Source organism: Phocoena phocoena, chromosome 1, assembly GCF_963924675.1.
Source record: "Phocoena phocoena chromosome 1, mPhoPho1.1, whole genome shotgun sequence".
NCBI classification, from domain to species: domain Eukaryota; kingdom Metazoa; phylum Chordata; class Mammalia; order Artiodactyla; family Phocoenidae; genus Phocoena; species Phocoena phocoena.
Window position 1 is genome coordinate 25,598,491 of NC_089219.1, and position 16,459 is coordinate 25,614,949.

Here is a 16,459-nt window from a genome sequence, read left to right on the forward strand (position 1 = left end):
TCCCAAGTGAGGGTCTGCTCTCCCATTTTACCCCTTTTCCATCTGTAATCACACAGCTCCCTTGAGCTGGGAATAATGGACTGGCCATCTGAGCCACATGTTGGTTTGGGGCCTGAAGGAATATATTTTTTCTCGTTTCTAAAATACCAATTTCTTGTCATGGGAGCTCCACATCTCAAATAGGAGTATAAGCAAAGCTTTGGGAACCCAGACAGGCCAAGCCCACTGAAGGAGGAAGCAGCCCGAGAGGGAAATCAATTGCTGATGGATAAATGAATAGCCTGGCCTCAGGGACCAAAGTTCTTGTTGACACAGCCTCCCAGTGTTTACCTGGGAAGTGGGGGAGAGAGCCACCTACTGCTTACCCCTGTACCCGCCACCTTTCCTCGGAGCACTATGCTTGGCAGGGCACCAGATCAGAGCACCCTCCCAAGTTCAGGGCAGTGGTAACTTTTGTGGTTATTGCAAACCTTGAGCTTCAGCTGTGTCTCAAGAGGTCACCACAGTCTAAGCTGGGCTCTCCTACCCTCCTCATCCTAGGGCTCCTCCTCCTTGCTCTACTTTGGGAACCCCTGTTGATAATAATGCATGCAATGGGAAGGCTGGGACAAGAGAACAAGAATTTAGCCCCACCCCTGCCTCTAACTTCTGTATATCATTGACATCTCAGCAGTTTCCTTTTCTGTGAGAGCAGACTTGGAGCCATAAGGTTCCTCTGTAGCTCTGAGTCTACAGCCTTCAGGTGTGCTTCCCTTCCTGTCTTTTTCATTTTATTTGCATTATTGTTTGCATGTGGTTCCACATTATGTGTTAGTTTGTACTTTTACCCCTTAGGCCTGAAATAACTTTCCTCCAGTTGTCACTTGGTATAGTAGAAGAGCACTGGACTGTGGGAGTCAGGACACCTGGACTCTGGTTCTACCACTGCCTGGTTATATAACCCTGGGCGAGTCACTTAACTTCTCCACATCTGTTTGTTCCTCTGCAGAGTGGGGTTGATATTTGTCTCGTCCAGCTTTTATGGGTTGTTAGGATCAAATGAGACTGTGTATGTGAAATTACTGCGGAAGAGGCCAGAGTATATTTTCGTAGGCTTTTAGGACAGGCAGACCAATCCTTGAATACCGCCTCTGCCATTTACTGACAGTTCACCTCTTTGAGCCTGTTTCTCCATTTATAAAATAGGACCAAACCCTACCTCAGGTGTGTGAGGATAAGCGACACCAGGTACTTAAAGCACTGAGCATAGTGTCCGGCACGTTGTTAAGCATCCAGTGGATGACAGTATAGGTCTCTGTTCTTCACTTCCTTGTTGGTCAGCTGGAGTGAGGTCCAGGAACAAACCCAGGCTGGAATAAGAGGCTGTATTTTTCTCCCTCAGGAATGAACCAACATTTTCCAAGTATTTACTTGCTAAATGCTTCCCCATATAAGATTTCTATCAATCTTCTCAACAATTGGGTAAGGTGGATGTCAATATTGCTAGTTATAGATAATGAACGAAAGCTCAAGAAAGTTAAGTGACTGGACCCAGTCACACAGCCAGTAAGTAGTAGAGCCTGGACAAGAACCCAAGCCTTCTGAATCCAAATTCTGCATTTTTTCCATCAGCTCATAAATATGTAAACAAAAACTAAAGGAAATTGTGGAAACTAACCTTTTCCTATGTTTTTTCAAGTTAACGTTGGTGAGGACTGTCCGGTATTTGATGGCCTCTTTGAGTTCTGTCAGCTATCTACTGGTGGCTCTGTGGGTAAGGAATATACATCCCTCCTTAAAGGCTGTGCTGGGTTGTACTAGTGAGGTCTGTCTTTTAGGCCACTATCCCAGTGAGGCTGACCTGTGACCATGTAAAATGGTCCTGTGAGTTTTTACCTTAGGTCTTGAAAATGTCCTGGTTTAGTCCCAGCCCAGGTTCAATCTGACATGGAACAGAGAGGTGTCCTTGGCTGTCCTCTCCTACCAAGACATCCTATATACAGGAACTCTCTGCAGACCTCATGGCCTTGTTGAGATGCTGTACATAAAAGTAACTTGGGAACTGCACGTGCTATAAGAATGGGAAGTGTCATCATCTGTCTTACAAAAGAGTATGGTAATTACCTTTGGAGGTCAGAAATACTCCCCACACATCTCCCACTTCCATTTGTAATGTCTAGATTACCTCCAGGATCACTCTACGCTTTCTTTTTTTTTTTCTTTTAAAATTTAGGAAGTTTATTTATTTATTTATTTTTAATTAATTAATTTTGGCTGCACTGGGTCTTAGTTGCAGCGTGCGGGATCTTTAGTTACGGCATGCATGCGAGATCTAGTTCCCCAACAGGGGAGTGAACCCGGGCCCCCTGCATTGGGAGCGTGGAGTCTTACCCACTGGACCACCAGGGAAGTCCCACTCTACCCTTTTTTAACAAATGTTTATTTTTCTATGATCATTGTTTTTTCGCCTCCCCCTTCGCTACCACCTCCTAATATAATCTCAGAAAACAAAGAAGTGCACAGGGAAAAAAACTGACTACAATCACACTGTCCACAGATAACCATCGTTACCATTTTGGTGTTTGTACATCCATGCTTTTTTCTGTGTGCATATATCTGGACATAACATATATACATCTGTATTTTACAAAAAATGTGTCATATATATGTATAGTTTTGTGCCTACATTTTTTACGCAGTAAATCTTTTTATTTATTTAATTTTTTAATTTATTTAGTTTTGGCCATTCCATGTGGCTTGGGGGATCTTAGTTCCCTGACCAGGGCTTGAAACCCGGTCCCCGGCAGTGGAAGCGTGGAGTCCTAACCACTGGACCGCCAGGGAATTCCCTCTATGTTTTTTTTTGTTTGTTTGTTTTTGGGGGGTATGCGGGCCTCTCACTGTTGTGGCCTCTCCCATTGTGGAGCACAGGCTCCGGATGCGCAGGCTCAGCGGCCATGGCTCACAGGCCCAGCCGCTTCGCGGCATGTGGGATCTTCCCGGACCGGGGCATGAACCCGTGTCCCCTGCATCGGCAGGCGGACTCTTAACCACTGCGCCACCAGGGAAGCCCCTCTTCAAAATGTTTTGACCATGAACCACATTTAGAAGTATTTACACTTGCAATCCAGGTTATGCATGCACGCGCACAACACCCTCTCTCACTCTGCAGCCAGTTTCACAAAACAGTGGTTACCTTTACTATTATTCTGATATTTTTATTCTAGTCTGTCTCATTTAAAATATATATACTAATCATAACCCACTAAACCAATTTTAAGGCCTACTAGTGAGGTACCACCTTCAGTTTGGAAAACAGTTTTTTTAGAGTAGCCATTGTCATGTTTATTCCTGTTGGAATAGGGTAGGGGGAGAGGACTGGCTTGTGAATTGTACAATACAGCTGTTGAATAGGCAGGTCCTACCTCTCACTGGGTTCCCTTGGCTTCTTGGGGGAAAGGGAGAGAGTGGCTTGATAACAGGCTTGTGTTCTTTCTTCCCACGTCCAGCAAGTGCCGTGAAACTTAATAAGCAGCAGACGGACATCGCTGTGAATTGGGCTGGGGGCCTACACCATGCAAAGAAGTCCGAGGCATCTGGCTTCTGTTACGTCAATGATATCGTCTTGGCCATCCTGGAACTGCTAAAGTATGCCTTCCTGGCCTTGTCTCTTGGAGGAGCACCTTAGGCCAGGTTCCCATTTCCCCCTCCCCCGGGCTTGCCTCCCTAGTTTGCTTTTCCTAGCAGTGTGCTGGCTAGGATGTGTTCGGTGAGTGTCTCTGGCCATCCTCTCCTTGACGGGGTCTTGATTTGATCTGAGCCCACGGCAAGATCAGGGGCAGGCGCTGCTCAGATCCTGCCTCCAGAGTGTCCCTGTGTGGCTGGAGTTGACCCTGGCTGTAGAGTAGGAAGATCGGACTTGATCGGCTTGGTCAGGCCTCTGGAGACACCCTGCCGCTCTTCCACCTTCCTTCAGCCAGTTTCCGCGTCTCTGGTGCTTAGAGATACCTGAGGGAGGCAGCCAGCCCGGTAAGCTGGGACCTGGCGCCCTTGGCGCGTCCCACTCCCAAAGAGCCCCCAGAACCCCCTGACCCCCTTCTGATCCTAGGTATCACCAGAGGGTGCTGTATATTGACATTGATATTCACCACGGCGATGGCGTGGAAGAGGCCTTCTATACCACAGACCGAGTCATGACTGTGTCCTTTCATAAATATGGAGAGTACTTCCCAGGAACTGGGGACCTACGGGTGAGAACTCCCTTCAGGGGCCAACCAGCTCACCCTCAGCTGCCAGCTCTTAACTCTCCTATCTCATGTCACCAAAAACCACTTCCTGCGTCTTCTGCCATTCAGAATACCACACCCCAGCCTGGGACACCTGCCATGGTCTCTTTCCCTCTCTTATTCTGGAGGAAGGGAATGATGGTACATAAAGGGTTGGAAGGGATGGGGGTCTCCTGACTATTGCACTTCCCTCCTGGCCACAGCTGAGTTGCATTACACTATTCACATGTCCCAGACAGCTTGAATTTTAGGCTAGAAACATCACGTTCTCTCCCATGGGCTAGGAATTGGGACCTTTATGGACCATCTCAAGGGTTCTTAATGTTTTTAGGTTACCCTCCCCTTTGACCATCTGACTGAAAGCTATGTACTCTCTCCCCATAAGTACATGAAATTTTACATTTGTTATCAAATAGTTAATAGACGCCTCCTCCTACTGAAGCCCATCCAGGGACCTCAGGATAAGAATCCCTGGAAGCTGATTCATTAAGCTGTTCTGCTTTGTGAGAGCATGACTACAATGAAACCAGCCATTTTGCCATGCCAGTGGCCCTTGGGTGAAAAAGTGGCACTAATTCAGTTGTTTGCCATGGCAAGCATTATAATAACTGAGCCTTTACAATTTTGAAGAATTCTTCTTCCGTTTCTGCTTTCCTTCCACACCTCCCTAGAGAGGAGAGTGGTGGGTAGAGGAGTGAGCAGTAGACCGCTCTGGAAAGGAAAGGGTTGTTGTGGGGTGGGTGTTATTTCTATGGTCCAGCCCCCAGCCACCTTTAACCCAGTCCAGGGGGAGAGGTCTCATGCTGTGTGGTAGGATATTCAGTCTCTGGTTCCATAAATGATTCTCAGCCTGGATGCAGACTCAGTGGTGTGTCCAGAGACGTGAGCTAGACTTGTTCCACCAGTGAGGGGAATGGTGCTAACCTGCTCTGTCCCTGGCCCACCTCATGGGCCCAGCTTCTCTCTCTTAGAACCACTGCTTCTTTCCTTAGCCTTCCAGCCCTCATCCTTGAACTTCCTCCTAGCTTCATCATCTTTCAGTTTTACTTTAATGTGCTTCTTGATTAGGATATTGGGGCTGGCAAAGGCAAGTATTATGCTGTGAACTACCCGCTCCGAGATGGGATTGATGATGAGTCCTATGAGGCCATTTTCAAGCCGGTAAGTGGCTTAGGCTTATCCACCACTGGGCTATAAACAGGATTGATCTAAGGGAGGGGTAGCAAAACACCTCCAGTGTACTTCGGGATCTCTCCCCACTGAGAGGCTGGCTGGAAATGAGATGTATTTGAGCCCTGGATTGCATGCTGTATGGCCAGTTAGGGGAACAAAATTCATCCAGATATTTACTGATGCCTTCTGTGGGTCAGGCCCTCTGCTGGATACAAGAATAGCTAAGACATGATCCATGCCCTTGAAGACCTCACAGTCTGTGGTGTGGGAGGCAAGCACATCCCTGACAGCATGTGGTCAGTGCTGTTTTTGAGGGATGAACATGGGCTGGGGAAAGCGTAGTCAGAGGTGATTTCACAGAGGTAGTGACATTTGAGCTGGACTTTGAGAAATGAGGAGTTACCCATGTGAAGGAGGCGGAGGCTGGAGGGGAGGGGTGGCATTCAGCAGAGGGAACAGCACCAGCAGAAGCATAGAGGTGCCAATACCTGGTATGTAGGCCAGTATGGTGTGGGGGAGGAGTGTTGAAGGATGTGGTGGGAAATGTTTGTGGGGTCAGTATTTCAAAGGGAGCCTTGAATGCCATGCTGAGGAATTAAATCTTCACCTGTAAGCAATAAGGAACCATTACTAGAGTAGTAACCTAGTTAGGTTAGGTTAGGTAGTTGTTTAGCAAACACCAGGTGCCTACTATGTACCTTGTAGTAAGGGCAACAGAAAAGCCTAAGTTATGGTCTCTGTCCTCAGTTACATTAGAATCTAGTGAGAATGAGATAAAAAGTGAAGTGCCTCCTCACAGTATAACGCTCAAAGTCTGTAGGACCAAGTGCGTAGAGCAGATGCAGCTAAGGGCTGCATCAGAAGGGCTTCTTGGAGCAACGAAAGAAGGGAAAGATCTAGGGAATTGATAAGGTTGTTTTAGGTTCCTTATTAGAGCTAGAAGGCTCTTGGAGATCCTCTCAAATTGGAAAACTGAACAAACTGGGGAAATGAGAAGCCCAGGCTTGTACTCGCTTTTCTCTGAGGGAGAGTGGAAGGTAGCAGTGAGTGATAAGGAACCGAAGAAAGTGCTGCACCCACACTTTTCAGCCTGAACCTCAAATAGCTTTTCTTGAGGCTGGTAGTGACCAGGTTGTGTCCTTTCAGGTCATGTCCAAAGTAATGGAGATGTTCCAGCCCAGTGCAGTCGTCTTACAGTGTGGCTCTGACTCCTTGTCTGGTGATCGGTTAGGTTGCTTCAATTTGACCATCAAAGGTGAGGCCAGGTAGCATAGAGACGGGAGGGCAGGGTCCTGCTGGGTGCTCCTGCAACTTGGCACACCTTCTCCCACCAAAGGGCACGCCAAATGTGTGGAATTTGTGAAGAGCTTCAACCTGCCTATGCTGATGCTGGGAGGAGGTGGCTACACCATTCGTAATGTCGCCCGGTGCTGGACATACGAAACAGCTGTGGCCCTGGACACAGAGATCCCTAATGGTAATAGCTGCAGGGCCAGATTGGGCTGGGCAGCGCAGGAGCTCACGTGCCCCTTTCCCATTGGCTCTACAACCTCTCCTCTTCAGAGTCTCATTCTCCTGCTATCCTCTTGTGGTTTTCAGACCGTAGCTGTCAGTTTTTTTCTGAGTCCTTTAGTTGACCCTGTCCCCTGTCCCTCAGCTGCTGGTCTGGACAAAATTATCAGTGCTTATCTATAGCTTTGGAATTCATACTCTGTAGGGTAACTGGGGTAGTGACTGAGGGAGTGCTCGCAATGAATACTGCCTAAATTTTTCTAAACCAGGGGCTTCAGCCTGCTCCATACACACAAACACACAAACACACGCGCGTATGCAAACACACCACTGGTGTGGACACTGGAGAATGGCTTTAAAAAAAATTGAAATCCTATAGGTACCCAAGCCTCACCCTATCTTGGAGGCATGCTTCTCTGATAGTTGGGCTCACAGGTCCAGATAAACCTACAGATGCTTTTCTCAGGGTCCCATGGTGGCCAGGTCTCTTAATTCTCTCACCCTCTGCCCCAATTAGAGCTTCCATACAACGACTACTTCGAATACTTTGGACCAGATTTCAAACTTCACATCAGTCCTTCCAATATGACTAACCAGAACACTAATGAGTACCTGGAAAAGATCAAGTGAGTATATCCTCCCCCACACCCCTAATTGAACATTCCAGGCTCTGGTTGGTCCCTGACCAGAGCCCAGCCACCTCTCTACCATTGGCCATAGACAGCGACTGTTTGAGAACCTGAGAATGCTGCCCCACGCGCCTGGGGTCCAAATGCAGGCCATTCCTGAGGATGCCATTCCAGAGGAGAGTGGCGATGAGGATGAAGAAGACCCTGACAAGCGCATTTCAAGTAAGACCGAGACCCAGGGGCCTCTACCTTCCTACTCTGCAGGCAGTTCTGACTTCCCTCCACTGTTCCTGGCTCCACATTCTCCCCAAGCTGCCCACCTGTTGAGAAACCCAAGTACCTGTGCCTGTAGGGATAATTTAGAGGGTCCAGGTCCCCTTCCCTTGGTGTCTTTTGGGGGAACATGCAAGAAAGCGCTGGGCAGACCCTGAGATAAAGAATCTGCTCTCCCACCCATATTTTCCAATACTTCCCAGTCTGTTCCTCGGACAAACGAATTGCCTGTGAGGAAGAGTTCTCCGACTCTGACGAGGAGGGAGAAGGCGGTCGCAAGAACTCTTCCAACTTCAAAAAAGCCAAGAGAGTCAAAACAGAGGATGAGAAAGAGAAAGACCCAGAAGAGAAGAAAGGTGGGTTTGGGTTGGGCCAGGACTTGGATCTTGAGCCCCAGGCCCTGGAGGAGGAATTTATGTAGGGCACTGGGAGGAGGGAGCTGACTCAGGCCCTGCCAGCTCCTTAGGGCTCTTCCTTAGCTACTTGGGCCTTTCACTGGTTCTCAGAAGTGGCAGGGCCCACAAAAGAATGAAACTCAATTCGTCATCTTCACTGGCTGATTGAGCCCTGCCAGGCTCCAGAGCCAGGGACATGCCTGGGCTCCCCGTGGTCGGGAGCATGGCTCTCACATACCACCCAAGACCTTTTCTCAGTGCTTCACCCCAGTTTCCCAGGGGGCTGCCTCCACCCACCGGGTTCAGGCTCTAGCAGGCTGGGAAACCGGTCCAACCTGTTTGTCCTCTGCAGGGCTCGCTGGAGGGCCTGGGATGGGCTTTTCTCTCTTTTGTATGTCCAGTGAGCTGTAGTGTTGGGGAAGGGGTTTCAAAGTGGAGATCCCATGGGTCTTTCCAGAGGGGCTGCCCTTGGCCATCCCTGCACTCTTATGTTCTAGAAGTCACAGAAGAGGAGAAAACCAAGGAGGAGAAGCAAGAAGCCAAAGGGTGAGGAAGGAGCTGTCTATCATCTCCCTGGCATTGGAGCACCAGCCCCTTTGTCCCACCACGCTGAGAGGGAAGGCGCAGGGACAGCTGGTCCAGCTTACAAAGGCCTCTTTCAGGGACCAGTCTGTCTCTGCAGTTCTAGGCAGAGCTAGGAAGCCCCAGCCTTTAGCAGTCACCTGGGCAGCCGGGGTCCTGTGGAAGTCATTGTACCCACACTTTTGCCTTAAAGCCTCTAGGGTGGGTTATCTCATGCCAATCTCTGCTCTCTCCACAGGGTCAAGGAGGAGGTCAAGTTGGCCTGAACAGACCTCTCCAGTTCTGGCTTCTTGCCAAGTTCCCCACCTTTATCCCACAACCCCTCAGATTTTATATTTTCTATTTCTCTGTGTATTTATATAAAAATATATTAAATATAAACATCCCCAGGGACTAGACAGGAACCAGGGCCCTGAGCTCAGGGCACACGTGTTAGGTGAGCTTTTCTAGTAGCTGCCTTGCCACCCATCCCTCCCGAACTCTTAATTTTGAACCATAACGGATGCCAGGTCTGGGTGGAAGGGATACACTTAAAGCAGGACAAGATCTTGAAGTGCCTGCTTTGAAAAGGTGCCCTTATTGAGCATTTTAGAAGGGGTGGCTGGGTCTTCAGGGACTCCCTGTTGTTCTCAGGCTCTTGTCATCAGCCATTTTTAGATTGATTCTGTTCTCATACCTTCCCACTGGCCCCCAGTGAGCCAAGAAACTCACACTGCCTGCCCTCTCTGTCCTCCCCCAATTCTGCAGATGGAGATTGGTAGTCTAGTTTCCTTTTTGAGATACTATTTTCATTTTTGTGAGAATCTTTGTAATAAAATGGTACATTTCTACACCCTCCTGAGCTTGTCTCCTAGTAGTATCCCTGGGTTCATTTCGACTCCACTTCCCTGCCCTTCTGGTGTCCATGAGGATCTGGGCAACCCCTCAAAAACAAAAGAACCCCACAAACTTACCTGTCTCAGTTCCCCCTCAAGGTTTGAGGTAGACCAGTCTTCTCACCCTACCCCAGAAGACCACTCATTAAAAAGCACCACTAAAGGGACGACATTTATTCCTTTTCCAAATGTTACAGTAAAACCAGGTGGAAGAGAATGGTTTTAGCAGTTAGAAAAAAAAAAAAAAATTACAAATCTGGGGTTTGGCCATTAAAAGTTATTTACAACAATGGGAGGGGGAAAAAAAAAAGACAACAAGAAGTTGTTTCACATTACATACCTCCCCCCCACCCCAAAGCTTAATACTTGCTTACCAAGTCAAAAAAGAGACACAGTTGATTCACAAGCTGGAGGTTCGAACTTGAGTAAGACATTTAGAAAAACCTAGACAGGGGCAGTGTCCTCCCCAGCCCAGGGGCCACTAGGCCCAGCACAGGAGACTACAAACAACAGGGGAAAGTGGACACTCAGGGCGTGGGAGTAGGCACCCCCACCTCTGGCTCAGGGATTTGGGGAGTAAACAAAGCCTACTTGGAAAAGAATTGGGGAAGAAAACCAGCAACTGCCTTCTGCACAGGTGGGGACAGGGAAGGAGGCAGGGACAGGGGCAGGAGCATTTCACATCACTAACCTAACTTGGGAAACTGCAAGGGACCATCTTCGACTGGCCTTAGGAAGACCAGATGGATGATGGGAGAATCCACAGGAGGGAGAGGAGGAGAGGGAACGTGGCTAGGGGGCAACAGCCCCTTCCTTTCTGGGCACAGGAAGGCAGCCAGGGCACCAGGTCCAGGCAGTGACCTCACAAGGGCAGCACAGTTTTTGCAGCTTAGAGATCACCCACCTGCCCCCACCCAGCTACTCATTCTGCTCGCTCGCTGGTGTAGGGCCACTCTCCGGCCCCGAGGGAGTGGATGGCTCTGCGGCCTGGGGCCCTGCCTCTTCTGTGTCTCCTCCCTTGGAGGCAGCGCTAGCCTCTGCCCCTTTGGCCTGGGGCTCCTGGCTCTCAGGGGTGGCGGCATCCTTCCCTTCCAGGGCAGTGCCTTCCTCGCTGCAGGCACCGATCTCCCCCTGCTCCTGCTCTTCCTCTGTGGGTGAGGAGGCAGACGAATCACCCCCTCCCTCCTTCCGATTTCTCTTGAAGGACAGGCCACTCAATTTGAAAGGCTTCTTGAAAGAGAATTTCTTCTTCTTCTTGGGGGTCTCCTTGGGGGGGACCTCCCCCTTGGCCTCAGCGCCCTGGCTAGGGGGTGCCGGCTCGATAGCATCACCAGTGGCACCGGCTGCCTCCTCTGTTCCGTTCACGGGGGTCGACTCCCCTTCACCTTTGGGGGATAAGTCTCCATTGCTTTTCACGTGGCCGTTCTCCTGCAGGGCAGAGGAGACAGCAATGAGGGCCGGGGCTCTTACTCCCCTCCCCCAGCCCGCCTCTGACCTCTTCCACGCAACGGGGTCCCGACTCATTCCGCCGCACCCCCAGAGCCTGGTTGTAACCTCACCCCACAGCCGGCATCCCGTCAAACCTCTCCCTCCTGCCCCGCACAGGGGCGCAGGGGCCACGGCCGACAGGAGGCGCTGGGGTCCCGGGGCCCCCACCCACCTCCCCCGGGGCGCGCTCTCTATTCCGCGCAGGGCCGCCCGCGGCCGCGGATCCCGGGTTGGCGGGTGAGCCGTGCAGCCGATATTGGGCGGGAAGCCGCCCCGGGGCGCTGTTCCCCACACCTGGACGGCCTATTTTCCCAGCCTCCTGCTTTGTGTAAACGGCCCCCACCCACCTCAGGCTCTCCCCACCTCGCGGCTCCTCCCTAAAAAAAGCCGTAGGCTATCGAGGTCGAGGCTGCGGGGGGACTGCCCTCCCCTCCGGCCCCCGCCCCGCGGCCCCCAGGCGCCCCCTTGGCGCGGCCCAGCAGCGCCTTTGTTCCCCGCACGGCACTCCGGGCGGCCAGGGGGCAGCGCCGGGGGCCGAGGCCGCGAACAAAGAAGGCGCCGGGGCCCGGCCGGCGCCCCCTCCCCGCCCCTCCCCTTGCTTCGCCCGCGGGGGCTGCGGCGCCGAGAACAAAGGGACCGGGCGGGGGAGGGGGCGCCGCGTGTCCCGGGCCGGACAAAGCGCGCGGCCCCGGCCCGAGGCCCTAGAGGGGGCGAGGTACGAGAGGAGGGGGACGAGTCGGGCCGTGCCGAGCGCACCCACCTGTCCGTTGACCTTAGCGGGGGAAGCGCCTGCTGCCTCCTCGGCGGTCACGTCGCCCCGGGGAGCCTTGGAGCTCTGGCTGCCCATGGTGGGGGTTCTGCTGGGGGGCGCCCGGAGCCGCCCCGGGCTCGCGCCGCAGGGGATAGTTCGGTCGGGTGGGCCTGGCCGGCGGAGGGGTGGGGCTCGCGCCTGAGGGGGAGGGGTGTCGGGGGGAAACCTAGCTGCACCCCCGCTCCGCGCCGGACCCGCTAGCTACACCCACCGCCGCTCCGCTCCGCGCCAGAATGCCGCCCGCCGCCCGCCGAGCCGCCTATATATATGCGCCCGGAGCTCGGGGCGGGGCCGGACATTTAAATGAGCGCCCAATCGAGGGGCGGAGGCGGGCTCAAGTCGCGGGCCCCACTTGAGCGGTGAGCGACGCGGGCGGTCTGGTCTCCCCAACCCGCACGGCTACCGGGGGCAGGTGGGGTCCAGGGTGGGAAGGGGAGAGGCGGGTGCCTGAGGCGAGCCCAGAGGCGAGCTGGGTGGAGGGGGGCTCCTAGAGGAAAGAGGACAGAGCAGTCGTCCCTTCCTCTCACCGCCCACCTCTCAGGTGGACGCCCCAGCTCCTGGAGTGGCCCCCATCGCCTTGGTCCCGCATTGGCAGCCCCTGGCAGTCTCCCCCTAGAACTCTTCGAAGGGCTCACATGCCCAGACTCGTCAGCCGGCTGGTCCCGAGTTATTATGCTCCAGAGAATATGGTCATGGAAGTCGCAGGGCCCCAGCTGGGTTTTGTGCCCCCTCAGGCCGGGAGACCGGTCCGAGGTCCCGCCCACGTGCCTGCTTGTCCAGGGCAACTTGGGAGGTTTGACCAACCGCAGGGTCACTCTGGTCAGACTGGTGAGGTCGTGCCTCATCCCTCCTCTCAGTCTCTTGGTGGCCTGTCACACTAAGCCCCCACAGATAAGCTCACCTTTGGTCCCTCCTGCTCTCAGCCTGGACCATGACAAAGTCCCATCTGGGGTGGTGCCGTGATCTTGAGGGGCATCTCCAGCCCCATTTGAAAGCCGAGGAGCCTGAGGCTCAGAGACCTGGACATAACCTGTCTGACTTCGGTGCTCTCCCTTCACATCTGCTCCCCTACATCAGGGCTCCCCGAAGGGGGGGCGCTCAACAACCCTTAAAACACTCCAGTTCCTGAGGAGGAGGAGCCTTGGATGGCCCCTTCAGGACAGCCCTCAAGCTGCCCAGTCCAGCTGTCAGCCCCGCCTGAGTAGGGGAGCCCGGGGACAGGGGCAGGGGGGAGGAGGCTGGAGACTCTTCAGCTGGAGTCTCGTGCCACTCCCCCTAGCCCAGGCCAGGGGGAATCCCAGAGTCCTGGCTGGCCCCGGTTGTGTGTCTGGCTGCCTGCCCTCGGCCCCCAGGAGGAAGGGGATGGGGGCTGGAGGAAGCAAAGTGTTGCAAAAGCAAGGCTGTGTCCGGGACAGCTCAGCACGTCCCTCCCTTGCTCCCTCCCTCCTACAAGTATGGCCTCCTGGGAGGCCTGAGGCTGTGCGGTGTGGAGACACCCCAGGGACTGAGAAATCAGGAACTCGTACAGATCTGACAACAGAGGGGCGGGGGCGGGCTGAGGTGGCTTCTACATACCAACTCCCTCCTGTAGCCTCCATCCCCACCCCCACTCTGAGACTACGGAATACTCTCGGCTTCATTAGCACCCCCCATTTTACAGACTAGGACACTGAGGTTCGGAAAGGGAAAGTGACATGTCCAAGGGCACATAGAAGATACCAGTAGCTGAGGCTAAGAGTTTGGAGAGACCTGCAAAAAGGGGCTGGGGGCTGTAAGGAAAGTCCTGGAAGGAGTCTCTGTTGAGATCTGGGGCTGCCTGGTTAGCGTGGGAGGTGAGAAGAGCTAGCTTTGGGGAGAGGAAGGGACATCATGCCCCACTGCAACTCACTGACAGGACGGTGACTTCTCTACCCACTGCCACTAAGAGATGGACGTTGTGACCCACGTCTCTGTCTCGGCCACAATAGGGAGCCCACAATGCTGCCAGGCACGGCCCGCACCGGCTGGCAGGCCTCAGATGGAGGGTGTGTGAGTCCTGGAGGAGTTGGAGTCCGAGGTTAGGAGCAGATGCTAAGGCTCCCGATATCCAGGCGCTGCCCCGTGGGGATGAGAGGCAAATCGCCGGGATGATTCCAGGAGGACAGAGGAGCATCAGGGCTAAAGGATCCCGTGTCCCCAGAGCCCCAGAGGGAGGCTGGTCCACAGGGGAGCCCAAGCGTCCCCCACCAGACATCGAAGGAGGCTGGGGAGGGGGCACCTGGGAGCTGAATCCCTCAGCAAATCCAGGTCCCAGCCTAATCCGGCTTCTGGAAGAGGGAAGAGGCTTAGGATGCTGTGGGTGTGAGTGGGGGTGGTATAGCAGACCCCACGGCCTCCTCCATCCACACTCGGGCTCCTTCCTCCCCAGCTGCTGCCCGCCCAGACAATGCGCCCATTGTTCTGTATCTCCAGGGGCCTGTGTGCAACTGTGTGTGTCTGTTTTTCTCTGTGTGTGACTGTGTATTGCTCGGTATCTGTCTGTGTGTGAGAGAGACTTTGTGACTCTGTGTATGTGTGTGTGTGTGTGTGTGTGACCAGGTGTGTACTTTTGTAGTTGTGTGAGTCTGCATCTTTGTTTGGCGATGTGTATTTAGGGTGAGAGAGAGAGCCTTGGTGACTCTTGATGACTTTCTGAGTCTTTCTGCGTATGTGCCTTGCCTGTCTGTCCTTGAGGTTGTGTTGGTGACTGTGTCTGGCTGTGATCGGGTGTGTAACTATGAGTTATGTGCATAAGAGAGTGGCTACTTTGTGTTTGTGTGAGTGGCTGTGTGTGCCTCAGCCAGTCAGGTCGTGGTGCTTAGGACCTTTGAGATGTGAGCTTTTGCCAGGGCAGAGTGGCAGGGGAAGGAGGAGTGGGGAAGACAGGGGGGCTCGAGTTTGGATGGCGGAAGCTGCAGAGTCTAAACTGTTTCGCACATCCCCCATCTGTCCCAGTTCTCCAGTAAAGGCTCAGACACTGGTCCTGTCCTGAGATGCTCCTAGTCCCCATGGACAGAAGGGAATGGGACCCCGGGAGAGCACTGGGTGGGGCTGAAGGAGGGCAGGAGAGAGCACCGCCTCATAGAGAAGGCTGTGGGGACACTTTGAGGCCTCTGAGGAGGGCCCTGTGGTGGTGATCAGGTTAGATGCGAGGTGAGGGGTGAGGGCAGTATCTTGTCAGAAATGGAGGATGGGCCTTCCTAGGGGAGGGACCAGCATATGCCAAGGCCTGGAGAGGGGAGGAGACACCAGGGGATGGCCAGGTACCAGTGGAGGCCTCAGGAATGGTGACTTGGCACAGCACAGTTCCCAGCCCCAGGGTCCCCATCTCCTTCCAGGGAGCATCAGCTGGACTCGGAGACCTTAGTTCTGGCCCCAGGTCCGCCTCCTGCTTTTATTTATTTATTTATTTAATTTTTGCGGTACGCGGGCCTCTCACTGTTGTGGCCTCTCCCGTTGCGGAGCACAGGCTCCGGATGCGCAGGCGCAGCAGCCATGGCTCACGGGCCCAGCCGCTCCGCGGCATGTGGGATCCTCCCGGACCGGGGCACAAACCCGTGTCCCCTGCATCGGCAGGCGGACTCTCAACCACTGCGCCACCAGGGAAGCCCCGCCTCCTGCTGTAACCGTAAGCCAGTCCTCTCTCCTCTTGGGCCTCAGTCTACTCATCTGTACGGTGACAGCTTGGCCTCTGTGATTCACACTCATGGAGACTGGAGTTCCTCCTTCTGCTCCTGCATGGCAGTGAGTCACGCAGGGCCTCTGCCTCAGGGCTTTCCTGGCAACGCCTTACGAGGAAAAGAAAGAGCCAGAGCAGGGTCAGATGAGGGGCCTGTGCGGGGGGCGCTGGGGATGGAGGAAGGGCTTCGAGGGCACAAAGGGGAACAGCAAATGGTTTGTGTGGGGTGGGGATGAAGGTAGAGGCCTTGTCTGGAGCAAGATTTAAGGCACAGGATCCTAGGATTTGGGGGCTGGCTGGTACAGGGATGGGAGTGGGGATATGGGAGTGATGATGTTGTAGCCCACATTTCTGTTTTGGGTGACACCTGCCAAAATGGATCCATGACTGAGATAGGGCATCAGAGGAAAAACAAACTTGGGAGGGAGTTGCTGAATCTAGCCTTGCTGAGTTGGAGGTGCCCAGGGAATATTTGGGGGGGGATATCCAGGAGGAAGTCTGCAGTCTATATGCTTCAGCACATAGACATGTGATCATGTTTCCTGAGCCAAAGGCCAGGGCCCAAAGGCTAGGGTCTGGCTGGTGACCTTAAAGGGATAACAGATAGAAGGTTTTCAGCCAGAACTGACCCCAGGAAATCTGGATCTCTGGTTGCTGCTAGAAAGAGGGTGACTGGAACCAAGCAGTGCATGAGGTCACCCAGGAAGTCCCTGGGCGGTGGGAGCTCTGCCACTGGTGGGGACAGCAGCAAGAGAGGGC

At 53.6% G+C, this 16,459-nt stretch overlaps 2 protein-coding genes across 3 annotated transcripts in view; one reads left to right on the plus strand and one right to left on the minus strand.

Annotated features, from left to right (window-relative positions):
• The window catches only part of HDAC1 (histone deacetylase 1), a 43,059-nt gene extending 33,397 nt beyond the window's left edge, over nt 1-9,662 (plus strand). The window contains exons 4-14 of the mRNA XM_065889202.1: nt 1,679-1,753; nt 3,489-3,627; nt 4,088-4,229; nt 5,334-5,426; nt 6,585-6,693; nt 6,775-6,915; nt 7,468-7,576; nt 7,671-7,801; nt 8,056-8,208; nt 8,745-8,793; nt 9,068-9,662. Coding sequence (XP_065745274.1) covers nt 1,679-1,753; nt 3,489-3,627; nt 4,088-4,229; nt 5,334-5,426; nt 6,585-6,693; nt 6,775-6,915; nt 7,468-7,576; nt 7,671-7,801; nt 8,056-8,208; nt 8,745-8,793; nt 9,068-9,095 — 1,169 coding nt within the window. The 3' untranslated portion in view covers nt 9,096-9,662. The remainder of the gene's footprint in view (nt 1-1,678; nt 1,754-3,488; nt 3,628-4,087; nt 4,230-5,333; nt 5,427-6,584; nt 6,694-6,774; nt 6,916-7,467; nt 7,577-7,670; nt 7,802-8,055; nt 8,209-8,744; nt 8,794-9,067) is intronic.
• Nucleotides 9,663-9,863: 201 nt separating this feature from the next.
• On the minus strand, nt 9,864-12,241 carry MARCKSL1 (MARCKS like 1). 2 transcript variants are annotated; one of them, XM_065889512.1, is made up of 3 exons: nt 11,953-12,241; nt 11,540-11,569; nt 9,864-11,132 (listed from the first exon to the last, which is right to left on the minus strand). In XM_065889512.1, the coding sequence occupies exons 1-3, from the start codon at nt 12,037-12,039 to the stop codon at nt 10,623-10,625; spliced, it is 627 nt and encodes a 208-aa protein (XP_065745584.1). In that variant the 5' UTR covers nt 12,040-12,241; the 3' UTR covers nt 9,864-10,622. The 2 variants fall into 2 exon arrangements, with proteins under 2 accessions (XP_065745584.1, XP_065745591.1); XM_065889519.1 differs by lacking the exon at nt 11,540-11,569 and having other exon boundaries at nt 11,953-12,238.
• Nucleotides 12,242-16,459: the final 4,218 nt, after the last annotated feature.